Raw genomic sequence first — 15,286 nt, forward strand, 5'->3', positions numbered from 1 at the left:
CCCACTGGTTGCATAAATATTGCTTTTGTGGGTAGCAAACATTACTTTTGTCCAGCCTTTTTATGACTATTTCTATTCATAGAGCCATAGGTGTCACAAAATACAGAAATAAAATGAACAATGGAGGGTTTTTTGGTTTTTTTAAAGTAAGAAAAGTATAAAATTCAGGAAGAGTTTCCTCAGTCTTCTGATTTCTCATAATATTTCCGTGGAATATACAATTCATACCAAAAATACAACAGTTATTTGAATGTTTATATTTATTGCTGGCAAATTAGAATGAGATCACAAAGAGACTCTATCTATTATCTGAAGGAGAAATCAAAACCTGGAGCTTAATACAATGAGTAGATTTAATTAAAACAATGAATCAATATTTCTATAAAGAAGAGGCTTCATTTTTCTAGACAAGAGGACAAAAAAGAAATACAATTAGAAACTAATAATTAAGCACTGTGAAAGCAAGAGACTTGGTTCTATTGCAATGTAAGAGGTCGCCAATTTTTGTGGAAAGTTTCTCACTGTCATCACTGTCCCTATACAGGGGAAAATGTCTTGTCATGTTAATGCAGAGAGATGAAATTGACTCCATCACATTATGCAGGTGCTACTGCAATGGTTACRAATCCTTTAACATGCGAAAACTTGTCACAAGAGAAGTCTACTTGCAGCTGTAAGGGCCCAGTCCTGCGAGGTGTGAATTCAAAATAAATTCTTGATCTCTCCCTCGGTGCCAGTCCTGCCAGACTGAAAACAAAAATCAATTAATTCAGGCTTGCATTGTCTTTCCTTGAGACTCCAAAGAAACAGAACTACCTGACAGCTGTGGCATCAAAGGGTTACTTGACATCCAGCCTTGTTTTCTGAGAATTACTTAGGTTTGGGCTTTTGTGCAGACTAAGAAACAGGAAAAGACAGTACAATATCCATTTACTCTTCAACAGAAAATGAAAGGTAGGAGTATTACCTGGTGTTAGGGTTGAGTGCAAGGTTAGATAGTCAACATAGAAACTCAGAATAGGAGAACTCTGATGATAAAGGTCAGTTCTTTGCCCAGTGCCTGCTTGGCTTATGTCCATTTTGGCAATAACTTGATTTTTCTGATGACCAAAGTGCTTTGTTTTGTTTCTCTTTTGGCATGACTTGGTAATTCAGAGAAAATGTTTTCTAGGGCCCCTCACAGGAATAGTGTTTTCCATATTTTTATGAATTACCACGTCCAAATATTTCCATACCCTCCAGAGCTGCAGCAAGTCAGGGTGTTTCATAATGAAACAAGCTTTACGAAATATTCAACACTGAGTTAATYCATAAAGAAGCAGAATCCTGGGAAAAAGGATTAGAATTTTTTGCTCTTMTGTTCTGAAAAGGCAGCTTTTTTCCTACTTTAAAGGAGAATGGAGCAACTCCTTGTCTGGACTGGAAGGAGGGAAGCTATGGCAGTGTCTTATTTGTGTACTGTAGCTCAGACATATTTCTATAGTATCAGGGTATCGTATTTAAAAGTAGAAATGTGAAGCCAAGCTGTAGAAGAAATATCAAAGATGCAGAAGAATTTGACTTGCCCATTTGCTTTTCCAGAAAGAAAGAATGTTAGCAGTTTTTAGTTCTTAGAGAAGTTCCTGGGTGGAAAAAAGTAATACATGATTGAGAAATCACCGTTTCCCAGTATTTGGTGGCACTTTCATTTTCATAAATAGAACACGTATATTCTGTGATAAAGTTGATTTAACTGTGATTTTTTTTTCTTATTGAGAAACTAACCATGATATTGGTCATGTTAGAAGCACTAAATAAATGCTACAGCTTTCACTTACTGTATCTTGACCTGTTGATTCATCAAAGTCACTAGCAGTACACAGCTGTCCACGGGTTCAGGGAGAGGATTAGCATACGAGATCTCTAGAGTAACAGCTTTGTTCACTACAACTCGCTGAGGAATCTAAATGACAAAGACACGTTTCTGATCATTCACTGTTTTAGACTTTTTTGGAGTCAGATTTCAGTGGTACTGTAAGCAGATCATCACTTATATTTGAGGATTAATGAGATATTGGTRGGAACAGTGGAATTTAATCACAGTTGCTATGTCTTTCCTAGTGCTTGAAGCTGCATTTAGATCAGTTAAGTGGTGCTGTTGAGATGTATACAATCGTTTATATATAGTTTCAGTGAAATAGAGCCCTGATTGTACAGACATATTTTGTTAAATCTGTCTGATCTTTGGCTTGCTGCGTGTGGAGTTTTTGTTTGTTTGTTTTTCTGTGATATGGAGAGTCCTGGACACATTATTGATTAGGATTAAAGTGTTAAAACAACATAAACTGACCCTAATATAAATTGGAATTAAAGGTTTAAGTCTGTAGTTTTGGGAAAAAGCAAAGTCATTCAAAGGCAACTCAAATGCTTGCCGGTAACTAGAATAAAAATGGAATGAAAATATAGGCATTTCTGTAAACACAAAGCAATGGCACATGACTGGGAAAGAAAGAAGACTGTTCTGAAGACCGGAGGGCAGATTCAGGCTAAGGTTCAAAAGTGGTCTCTCATTTGCATTCCCATTTTGAGGAAACTTACTTTCTTAAATTAAAGAGGCAGAAATCTGAAAAACTGCAGCTGACATTCATGCATTTTTATACCCAAATTCTCATCTTGTGTTCTGAGCTCCAGGAAATCTCTTTAGTTCATTACTGTCTGTTCAGGACAGCGGTGAGAGAACTGTTTACCTTGATGATAATGTTTGTGTCCTCTAACATGATTGTCTTCTCTACCAGCAGCTTTACCCCAGGCATGTTCATGACTTCACACAAAGCAGTAACTTGGATCCTTTTGTCAGTAGTCAGATATTTTCCGTAATAAGAATAAGGGATCTTTAACCGGATATGTTTCCCTGGAATTCAGACATATATTTAGAAACCATTAGATTCCAATAAARAATGCTAAAGGTGAGGCAGTTATTGTGAGGATCTCTGAAATTATTGAAGAGAACAGAAGATAGGACAGCTAGGGTTTGTGTACATTTCTTCCTTGTGAGACCAGCTGTGTATTTCCCTCTGCTGGTGGTCCTTTTCTGTTTTAAAAAACTCAGTTGACCCTTACAGTTTTCAGTGGAGGATTTTGGCCTGAAACTGAGGACATCTGCTCATTTGCATTTCATTGGATTTCTGTCCCTTTGTATTTCTTATAATTAGATGAATAACCACTTTTATCTATTCCCTCCATATATCCTATTTATTTTACCTCAGTCAAGAAGAAAGTTTAGGTCAAGATTCAGAGATCCTTTACGAGCAACCTGGTCAGCTGCTTGTTTTCTTAGTCCTACAACCTTTCTGCTGTGTATGGAAAAAGAACTCTGTATTTTTTCAGTCCCTGGGGATGAAAAAGATCTCTATAATAATTGTATTAGCCTTGGCTCTTTAAAAGAGAGACATATGGAGTTTCACTGTAACTTTTTCCTTTGTCTTGGTTAATTTCTATTAAACTCTTCAATATTGCATGTAAAATCTCAGAAAGCATGTATTAGACTTCCTTATTGGTTCAAAGAGTAAGATGTGTTCCTATACATGTAATACTCACCACAGACACATACCTAACTATGATGTTGCTTCTAGTGCTATAATACAGATGTGGCCTTTTTAGAAGAAGAAAAAAAAAATCTGGTAAAGCGTAGTAATAAACACTCCTGCTAAAAGATAGGACAAGTATATATATCATTCTGTGATTCTGTGATATCTATATGATATTGATGTTTCTTCCTTCCAGTTGCCCTCAGGTGATTCTAATGGCCAAGAAGAGGGCTATATTGGCTCTTTAAGCACATTAAGAATTACCTTGTTTAGAACCAAGATCCACAGAGGTGGTTGCCTGCAGGATCTCTGCCACTGCTCGCCTCGTATACAGGATAGTTGATGCGCTTATATCCACCTTCACTGTCTTGTGATCGAAAGATAGGTTATTGAGAATTAAGATTAGGATAATATCTTTGCCAAACACTGGAGGTTCAGCCAGCTTGAATTTCCCAGAGATCCCAGGGTTTCTAATCGTCTCTGAAGATCTTTCACTTGGAGATTCTCTGTGTCTTTCTGGGACGTTTGGTCCAAATATCTTAGCCCAGGCCTTTTTATAAACTCGTCTTTCCTCAGAAGAACCTGGTTGAAAGACAGAACCAAGTAAAATTYATTGCCATTGCAAGTTCTCTGTGTCAAGGCTATCAGAACATTACAGGGTGCCAGCTCTGCATCACTCAAACATGCATTACCAAAACATTCCCCATATTTTTCCACTAGGACTCCATTTAGGTTTTTCATTTTACAGTAATAAATGCACTGTGTTAAAGTAAGTCACTGAAATGAAATATGCATTTGTATTAATGTTTAGGATTTAATATCCAAGGAGATGGATATCTGGGGTTAGAGCAGTGGAGCTCAAGGTTTTGGATTAGAGGTTTGATCAGTTTATCTGCTGGAGGGAGGGAGAGAACAGAAAACCAATATTTATTAATCTGTAACTTCCTACACTACAGTCCTGTGTATGGCTGATGATGCATGAGAGACTCGGTTTTAAGACTCTAGTAGGACTTTCTATAGCAGCTTGAGAATCTGTTTGCTTTTGGTAGTAAAAACTGTATACACAAAACAAGTCTACAAAATATTTCGTAGCTATTTTGTAGTTTTGTGCGAGGGAGTGAAGTATTTTATTGTGTATTAATAAGGAGTCTTATTTAAGAAATTAATGTATAATGTGTAATTAATAAGAAATTAATTACACAAAAACATAAATAGAATACCCTTTGTATTATGAAAACAGTCTGAGAACACTGGCGGAAATATTTTATAAAGGAAACACAGAGATGCCTAAGCAAAACAGGTTAACCATCCTAGCTGCCTAGCGCTGAGAATTCAGTAGGAGATAATTTGTGATAACAAATATTTTTTACCTTCTGGATATTTATAATTGTAAGTGACATCCACACGGGAATTGCTGCCCACAGCTTTGGTGCTGATAAACCTGCCAATTATTTCAGTATCACAATAAACTCTTTTCTTAGTTCCATCATTGTATACAATCCATCTGTTGCAATCAGCATTCACCTCCGTATACACAAATAAGGTGTCATAATCCAAGTCTACATCACCTTCTTTGATGGCTATGACAGATGCAGGGCCACACTGAAATAATCCTAGGACATGAAACAAATGTCAGAAACCATATTAGTAATGATCAGTTTGGAGAAAGACTATTAAGTCATATTAAGAACTTGCACTGTTACCTTTGCTTTGTTCTTGTGGAGTTGCATCTAAAACCTGCCATCCATTGTATGATGTTCCCAGGTCTCGGCGAATGAACCAGCTTTCATTCCAGACATGATAATCCCTGGAGATGCAAATAACAATGTCTAGGAAGTGTAGGAATATACACTTCCAGTTTGAAAGGTGTGGGGAATTGTGTTCTGAAAGATTCACCAAGATGTCACATGAGCTGTCTAGTTACAGCAACTCACTGCCCCTTTCAAAGGATAGCTTTACTGCCTGCTGTTGAGGTGTTGACCTGGTTGTTGTTGTTGTTGTTGTTGTTTTAAAGAGAGAGAAAACAGATGTCAGCAGCTTGCTTTGGGACCAAGCAGAACCATAAGAGAAAGATCTAGGCCTTGGATATAGGCAACTTTTGGAAACTGGGTTCAATACCCTTCAAAAGTGGGAAATGCTAAGTTTAAAAAAACAAAAACAAAAAAACAAAAGAAAAGAAAGCTGTAATAGGTCAGAAAAAAAGTGTTCATAAAATTCAATAGTCTGTCCATAGTAGTGTGCAGTAGGAGATGTTTAGAAAAGAGTTAAGAACAGCACATGAGTAGAATGACCCTTCCCCTGATATGTTCTACTGTTTTCTAGCAGTCAAAGAGTTAGGGACTTCCTGAACTAAAGGTTGCATGGAGACCACCATATTTTATRTTCATTAGTGATCGCCTTGGAATGTCTTTAGTGGCTTTTAAAACATCTTTATAGCTTTGTTTTCACAGCATCCAGTGGTAGTGAGTTCCACAAGCTCTGAAAAGAAAGGACAGCACAAAAGCTTAGTAGAAGATAGATTACAGGAGGACCCAGAAAAGAAGCTTTGTCCGTTGAATTTTGTTCAGAAACCAATCCTTTTAAGGACGTTGGGAAGAGAAATTCTCGCATCCTTCTACTGCATACACTCAGTGAAAGGAAGCAGACTAAATAAAGACAAAACTATTGGCTAAGCCTAGGCTGCACAAAAAGACTTTTGAGTTCTATTATATACCCTTGGATATATGGCCTAGTAAGTTCACTTCCTGAAAAGTGGCTGCAGCTTAAAGGTTTAAAACTTGAGGGTAAATAAAGAATAAAATGGTATTACTTAAGGAATATCATGTTTCTCTGGCTAATCTCATTTGGGGCTTGATTCATGGTCATGGATCACTTGCACTTTACAGCACTGAACTACAATACACCGATAATTGGGTCTAGAGAATATTGTGACTGTTTTCTTTTTAATCGGTTCCCCCAAGGGGAAGGACTAGCTAAATGAGTGCTGGAAGACTTCTTGGGAGGCTCCCATCTACTTGGGAAGGATGGCAGGCCAAGCTGAGGAACAGAGGCTTTGGATGTATGATGAGAAGAAGCTACTGCAGCAGCAAACTAGTTAAGAGCCCAGAAGTTACATAGCTGCGTTATCAGGAACAAACTGGTTAGGAGTCAGTAAAGGAGAGAATTGGAGTGGTACATTTTCAAAAGAAACTTACAGCTTTTCAAGAAAGTGGTAACTAGTTTGAGGTCAGGGATTGCAAAAAATTGTGGGTTTTTTATTTTGCTTTTTTTTTGAAGTAACTTATCTAAAACCACGAGATATGGTTTCCTTCTAAACTGGTATCTGCTCTGTTAATTTAGATAGCTGCATGAAGTTCTGTCCACTCTGTTGCTTTTGTGCTAGCAATGTTCATGGTTTTAAAATTACATAAATCCTCTCCCTAAGTAATGGCGAGATGCGGAAACATATATTTACCATGTGGAATCCTTGCCGATATTAAGACTCTTTCCAGAGCTGTCATAGTATTTATCAATACTCAGGTTTCTATCCACATCATGAGCAGAGTTAAAATTTGAAATCAAACGGGTTGGAATCCCCAAACACCTCAGAACTGAAATATATTAAAAAGAAGAGAAACCCTCTAACTCAGCAATTAAAAATATGTAGACATTTAATGTTGTTTCTCAAATATTTTGTGGTTCTTCAGTATTTGCAGTCTCTGAAGAACTGTTCCTCTTGTAGAATTAATTGCTTTGTGGTTTTGATTAAAAAAACAGAGGTTACAAATGCCTCCATTTCACCATAATTCTTTATTCTTAAAACTTACCTGTGCACATCACACCTGCAAAAACCCAGCATTGGCCATATTGAACAGGCTTGTAGTTGTCCTGACGCCACTTCTGAAGGATTACCACACTGCCATCCCATCTGGATGGATTCTCATGAGAATGGAAACTTCCTTGCCACTTTCCCAGGAGAACTCCGTTATCATTATCATTTCCGTTGATCTAAAAATAGGCCAGTGGGCAGAATGGGCAAAATCAGTTGCGTCTAATGCATCATATCTAGTTTCTGAGTTATATTGCTTAAGGCAAAGGYGGTTGAGTCTCACAGTGGTGACTAATGCTTTCTGCTTAACCATGTGGAGTTCAGATTAAATTGTGCGTTTCTTACCATAGAGCTGATTACTCTGCCCACATATTTAGGATCTCCTCTTCGGGATACATCAGTGGCTGAGTCCTGACGATAATACAGGCTCAGATCAAGCATGGTGAGACAGATGTTTAGAAGAGGATCTTGAAACTGTGATCAGATAAGAGAATTTTTTAAGAAAAGAGAGAGTTTCCCAGACAGAATTGGAGGAGATTCTCCTGCGGTTCCTCCTTTCTAAGAATTCTGAGCCCAAAGATGATAGGAACAATGAGGCATAAAGACATCGAGAGCACAACACACACTGCTGCAATATTGGCCAACAGCAGGGTTGCAAAATAAAGCAGAAATCTGGGAGGATGCCTTTGGCCATCAAGAGAGATGATGACTGCAGCAAAACTAAAACTGCCATGTTTATTCTGATTGCAGTTATTGGAGTCACTGGAAATATACATGTGTCAGTTTTGGCCCATTGTAACTGCGTTACAAAAATAGTGTTTTTTGTTGTTGTTTCTTTGTTATACGCGTGCACACACACGCAGAGTCAAGTGAATATATTTTCATGTGTACTGTGGATGCTCTGGTCACAAATCGGGCCCATACTCGTGCTTGTAGCTCATGGTGCACATAAGAGTTGCAGGCCTTACTGCAGTGCTGTGCCACACCATCTCTCACCAAAGTCCTACTAGGCACATAGTTAGTAAACCACAATCAAGGCTAGCCTGCTTTGCCTGATTTTCATATAGGTAGGAATACCTATCAAAGAGACAAATAATTAGAAGATGAAATCAGAGACAGTGTGAGTCCAAATGAATTCCTTACAGCTTACCTGTCCATAGTACCATCCTCTTGCTTCAATGTACTTTGCATTGCCCACAAAGATGATTCCATTTTCATTCAGAACATATTCCTGTCTCTCATTTTCATTAGCCATGTAAACATCATCACCTGAAAACAAAGTTGGTTGTGCTTTTAAACTTAAACCTGAGGATACCAACAGCCTTTGAAAAAGACTTGTATGTTGACYTAAAATGGGGAAGTAGATCTGGTATTTGGAAAACTGTATCTCATTGTTGTAGCTCCCTAGACATGTGTAATTCAGTGAAAATGCATTTTATTGTATACGGCCTGGAAAAAAAAATCTATGTTATATTACTTTGACTATTTCCCCTAGTTTTAGTATAGCCTTTGTATATTACCTAAGTGTCCTCCCATCTTTGTTGTAATTTTGTGGGGAAGATGAAGAAAAGCCCAAGCTAGCTCACTGGATTTCTCTGCCTTATCAGAGTAGTTAGAAGTAGAAAAGGTATTCTAAGAGAAATATGTCATCTGTATGTTTCTTTATTTTTCTAGTCAAGTGTTCATCTCATTTGAAGAATCCAAACTGAGGATCTCTACTTGCCTGATCCGAAGTGGTATCAGAAATATTATTGGGATGGCCTATTGAAATGTTCACTCTTCTTCAGTTTTCATCTGATAACAATTTGCCTGGTCTTATGATACTACTCTTACTCATTTGTTCCAGCTCAGGAACTGTCAAGTTTTTCTCTCTGTAGTGCAGTTTCCAGCTATTAAAAGTTATGCAACGAGTGATCTTTCAGGAGGTTCTTCAGAGGTTACTCCTTCAGGACTGTCTATGTAGAGGCAGTCAGAGTCTCTGGAATATAATTCTGTAGTTATTCTGTCTTCCCAGACAGGATGAGCTAATTAGCAGGGTTTTTTGATCTCTCCTCTTGACATATCTATCAGTGGCCCTTGACTAACATATAGTCACAAAAAAGTGGCTGATTGTGGTTACTTTTATTTTCTTGTGTTACATAAGATTTAGGGGACTGGAGCATCTCTCTTATGAGGAAAGGCTGAGAGAGCTTGGCCTGTTTAGCCTGGAGAAGAGAAGGCTGAGAGGAGATCTTATCAACGTGTACAAGTATCTGAAGGGAGGGTGTCGAGAGGATGGGACCAGACTCTTTTCCGTGGTGCCGAGCGACAGGATGCGAGGCAACGGGCACAAACTGAAACACAGACGCTTCCATCTGAACATGAGGAAAAACTTTTTCACTGTGAGGGTGACAGAGCACTGGAACAGGTTGCCCAGACAGGTGGTGGAGTCTCCTTCTCTGGAGATATTCAAAACGCGCCTGGATGCAATCCTGTGCAATGTGCTCTAGGTGACCCTGCTTGAGCAGGGGGGTTGGACTAGATGATCTCCAGAGGTCCCTTCCAACCTCAGCGATTCTGTGATTTTTAGTCATTTAGGTGACTAAGAGATCCCTCAGCTCTAGAGTGGTTTAGTTTAAGGCTATTCTGGGTTCCTAGACTATCGTATATCTGCAAAACCTGAGTTTAGGAATTTGTATTTCCTCTGCAATATGCTGAGGCTGTAGAAATTAAAAGCAGCAGTAGAGATGTCCCACATAAACCCATGATGAAATATATGGGAAATGCCAATCTTTCTTCTTGCTAGTCCTCTATCAGTTTTTAGAAAGTTACTTGAGCCTTTATCCTTGCAGGCAACATTTGCAAGAGCAGTCTTGCTTTGATTTAGGTGCAAGTAAAGGAAGTTACTGCATGCTTAATTAAAGTCCTGAAAATTACATGTACTTTTCAAAGTCTGCCAGCCCTTTCTATGAAAAAATGATCTGCTCAGTCCTGAAGAAAGAGTCTATGGTGTCACGTGCTATAGTGTATTTCACTAGAAAAAAGCTGCGGGGGATGGGGGGCGTTCAGTGTAGTAAAACCAGGTCTATGAACAGAGAGCCGAGAGCGCTGCCCCAACAACCCAAAGAGAGCAGGCTGGATGAAGTAAGTTTGTTGTGCAGACATGAAAGCAAATAGGTCAGTTACATTCAAGAGCAGGGGTATCAGTACCTACCTGGGCACCAAGGGTTAAAGAGCATCACAAACTGCCCCAGGAATCTGGAGAAGATCTTGTTCCCAGAGGTTACCTGGAGAATGAGATTGTATCGTCCAATGACAGCATTGGCTGGGCTGGATATCGTGAAGTTTGTATAGCCAGACTCACTGGGTTCCTGGACAGCACTCCAGCCACTAGCCCCCACCTCAGAGAGGTTAAATACAGCCTTTGTATGATGAGATTCTGAGGGGGATGGTCCTGCCAGAGAGAAGAGGTGCAGCAATATTTATGTTACTTTGGGTAATTTCTTTGTGTTCCAGAGCATAGTTTTGATATGAATCTTGCACTTGAAAAGAGGACATTGGGGAAAATGGGTTAGAAATACATGAAAAAAGATTGCATTTCTAAACAGAATAAGGGAAGAATTACAAGGGATAAAAGGTACAGCTCTGTGAGAGTGTGGAGTAAGATAAGGGAGTGTTACCTATTTCAGTGACAAATGCTAAGCTCTCCCCAGTCTGCTGTGGCCTGTTGAAGTACAGGCTAATAGCGAAGGCTTGTCCTCGCCTCACAATCAATTCTGTGCTGGCATATCTGTCAGTATGGTGTGCACCTGCATTTGCTGATGGTTGCCAGCTAATATGTGTTGGTGTCAGATCTATGAAAGAAGATAAAAGACGTTAAGAAGCGGCAAGCAYGGAAAGAAGTCATTTGTTGTCAGGTGGAATTAAGAGGTTGCTAAAAGCAGAAACCCCTTACTGAAGGAAGCTTAAACTTAAAGGGAAGATTMTTCAGTAAACTGATCAAGTCTAGTGGCCAGTAACAGAAAACTTGTGCTTAGGTTTTGTTGCAGGAGTCTCATACACCAAAGACTCGTACTCTTYCTATGCCATGCTGGACACTTTTTTTTTTTAATTATTGGATGTAGAAAAAATTTAGCAGGGCAAATCAGTGTCATTTCAGAGTCAGCACCAAATTAAGTAGTTAGTAGCCCCTATATATTTTCAACATATATAAGTATCCTGGAAACAGCTACTAGAATATTTTGCTTTTACTGCTTACATTCTGCTTCTTCCATCTAGCCTAGAGTAGGGAAAGATGCATTGTCAGAAACTTATAAAAATGAACAAAAGATATTTGTGGACATAATTCAGAGTTTTTGACAAAAAGTCATCTGGCAGAATTTAGCTCCACCCAAAGTGACAAACTGACCACTGGGATTTGTGTGCTAGTATGCACTGCCCTAATGTCCTAGAGGGACTCCTGGTGATTTAGTTACAGTGTGCTTGGGGTTTTCTGATATCAAAGGTCCTCCTTTGCACATATAGTTATCATGGTCTGTAGTTTAAAACCAACAAAGTGACTCTCAGCATCTTAAATGCTATACTAACTTTTTGGCAAGTGAGTATTTATGCAGCTCTCCTTGCAAGATTGTTTTCCCTTATCTTGCTCATGCTTTATTGTCATGCTCAAACTTGTGCAGAGTTGTATTGTCTTTGGGAGCTCCGAGAGGTGCTGTCCTTCAGGCTTATATATAGCCTATGATACTCTACAAAGTATGGTTGGAGCATAGTGTTGCAAGTTTTGGCCTATGCTCCAGGAAAAGTATCCTCGTGAAGATTCTCCCTAATTGCATTTATGATACTAGCATTAATAAAAGTAGTGAGATTTTTTTCTTTGGGGGGAGAAGGGAGGACCAGCAAGAACAATTAAAGGGAACTGAAAGGAAAACAGCAAAGGAGTGGGATGGAAAGGATGGGTTAAGGCCTACAGCACAATGCATTATTATGGTAGGGATCTTCAAACAAGCTTCCAAGTCTCTCTCATACCATATAACACAGCAGTGAGAAACTGAATCAGAACTGAAACAATATAGCTGCATATTGCACTACAATTTGTATATAGTCTTAGCAGAAGAAATAAAAGCAAAATCTAACTTGTGGGAGTGGGGGAAGTCCAGCGCCATAATTAAATGTAAGGAAGAAGTAAGATTTTTTTTTGTAGTCCATAACTACAAAGAAGTAATGGGCTGAAACAGACAGCCTTTAGCCTGAAATTTTGGGACAATATGACAGTGAACTGCATTAGGCTGCTGTTTCCCCAGCAAAGTAACATTTTCAAAATGGAGTTCAAAAGGTTTCTTTCATCGCTGAACAAAAGATAAACCTGCCTTCCAATTGCCAAGTTCACCAATCCTCTTCCTTTTAAATAATGATCTCTACTGATACAAAGCAGAGACACTGCCATTACTACTCTACTTTAGCAGGGTTTTAACACATCTTTGAATGTATTTATAAACACCTACACAAAGTGTGGGACAACATTGGAGTATAATCTAGTTCCCGTCTATAGGCTCCATGCTCCCAGCTCCATTAGGATGGATTTTACTAATTTTGTTGATACAAAATAAAAGTACAAAATGTCTCTGAAAGGTCATTTAAAAAACAAGGGGGCTAGATAGAGTTCTGGGTGAGGCCTTTGAAATAATGGGATTTTTTTTTTCCCCCCAGAAATTTTTTTGCTCAGTTTAGAACTTATTCTCAAATAGATCTGATAATAACAATAAACAGTTAAAAGTGAAGTGCAAGAACAGTTTACAATATAAAATTTCCTCCAGATAAGAAATCTATGCAGATACCTACAGGGCATGTATCTTAAGGAAATACTTCTTGAGTAAAAAACACGTTGAAGGGAAGCAAATGACATACAGAACTCACCTGCCATTCCCTCAGCTTACGTGAATGGCATACACCTTCTACTTTGTTCTTCAAGGATGTCCAATTCACGTTAATCATAAAAAAAAAAACAAACAAACAAGAGAACCTATTTGTGCTGTTGACTGAAATTCAGGAGAAGGGAGAGGTATTTAGCAGTTGTTATTAATACCTGTAAACTTGTYGGACGAATTAACCAGTTCCTATAATAGATGTATGTCTAATGCCAATGTTCCTGCTCAGCGTGGGTGTAATTATGGGAGGAGATACCAAAATTATTTACTCAGAGGAAATACATTCTCTAGAATCCCAAGACAAGTAGAACTTCCTACAAAGAATAATAGGTGTGCCATGAATAAGTTGTCTTTAAGGATGAGGAAACAGGGAGTGTGGTGGGAGGTACAAGCCATATGAAGGAAAAGGGACGCTTCCTTATTGCTTAACTTCCAGCTTGGTTAATGTCACTTATGGTTTTGTTTAACAGCTATGGGCTTTTTTTTTTTTTTTTTTTTTAAAACACAACATACCAGATGTAGAGGAGACGGGACTGCAGACCAGACTTTTACGTCTCAGATTATCTCTAAAACCCACCTGAGTTTTATGTGAAATGCTAAAGTCCCACTAGGAACAAGTTTCTACTGCCTATTTTGTTAGCCAGCTCCATATTCTCTGACTATTTAAGCAAAAGTTTTCTTTCAAAAAAAAAAAGTACTAAACATGGGTAATTAAAAAAAAGAAAAACAGTGCAGACTCTAAGCCTTTCTATCTTCACAACTGTCAATATATTACTTTTTATTATCACCAGCCTCACTTCAAAGTATGCAGGCAGTAAAGTGACATTTTTGTGGGGAGGAATAATTCTATTTCGGATTCCTGAGTCCCGCTGATCATGTTTTATCTCTCAGTAAAGACTTATAGAAAGTAGTCTGAATTTTAAGTTACAAAGAAAACAAAAATGAAAAAGAAACAGAAATTAAGCTTTAACAGGTGTTTCTAAGGTAGCAACTCTAAAATAGACCTTACAAAAAATTGGCTTCTCACATCATTATTTGAAACATTGTCTTGATAGCATGAAGACTAAAAGAATACTTACTTATACAACATTCACTCTAGCCCTGTATTGAAAGAAAAACTCAAACCTTTCACATTTGACAGCACTATATCTGATGTGATCTTGTGTATCTCCACTTACATTATAATTCAGAGGTCCTTCCTCTTCTTGGAAGTTTCCAGGATGTTCAGGCTCTCAAAACTTGTTCCAGGAGTCTCCTTGAGCTGATTTGATTGCTGCTCGTAGTTCCTTTAGTTGGTCTTTTTCTCTTACCCTTAATTCATATTCCTTGGAAACCATAAGAGCCACAAGCCTCTGATGTTACCTGATCTTCACACACAGCCCTAGTGACAAACCGCATCGACCAGTTCTGAAGTTCAGGTGTTCAATACTTACAGTGATTGCTTCAGACACTGCTCATTGCTCCCTCTGGAGTATGACTCTTCCATCCTTTCTTCTTCCTTGCTACTCATGTAAGTAATTAAATCTCAGAACACTTTTTCTGCCTCGGTTGCAACCACCTCTTTTACCTTTGTATGACACGCCCACAATGGTGTTCACCAAACCACCAGAACCTTGTGGAGAGTGGCCTACATCCCAAACTGGCACCTGCCGGTCGGCACCTTCACCACACCAAAGCATCCGGAGCTTCTTTTGTAATCCTTATGGAATGCAGCGGTCGCGGTTCCTATATGACTAATGACTTAACATTGTCACAGGTGTTTTTCCTGGCTCGTTTCCACCCACTCATCACCAAAATTGTTCAGGATATTTTATTCCCTCTTCTCCCTAGTTCCAGAGCCTTGAAGTTGCTGTGCAGTTTGCTGTCTTTCCAAGGAAAATGTACTGTTTTATTTCTCTCATCTCCTTAATCATTTCCTCTATTGTGCACTATCATAATCCTCCGGGTTACCATATTGCACCTTGCACTTGTACTGTTGCTGCTCTTTACTAGAAAGAGGAAATCAATAA

General features: G+C 38.6%; 1 protein-coding gene across 1 annotated transcript; it reads right to left on the reverse strand.

Annotated features, from left to right (window-relative positions):
- Nucleotides 1–11,627, reverse strand: LOC112961694 (protein-glutamine gamma-glutamyltransferase 6-like). The gene is given in 13 exon segments (XM_026057111.1): nt 1–747; nt 1,818–1,942; nt 2,727–2,890; nt 3,831–4,148; nt 4,937–5,179; nt 5,270–5,373; nt 7,021–7,156; nt 7,373–7,553; nt 7,720–7,848; nt 8,525–8,643; nt 10,568–10,807; nt 11,034–11,287; nt 11,605–11,627. Coding segments are annotated over 13 exon segments (2,187 nt in total). The 3' UTR covers nt 1–596.
- Between the last annotated feature and the right edge of the window lie 3,659 nt (nt 11,628–15,286).

The sequence above is a fragment of the Apteryx rowi genome, unplaced genomic scaffold (genome assembly GCF_003343035.1).
Source record: "Apteryx rowi isolate R43461 unplaced genomic scaffold, aptRow1 scaffold_0, whole genome shotgun sequence".
NCBI lineage: Eukaryota > Metazoa > Chordata > Aves > Apterygiformes > Apterygidae > Apteryx > Apteryx rowi.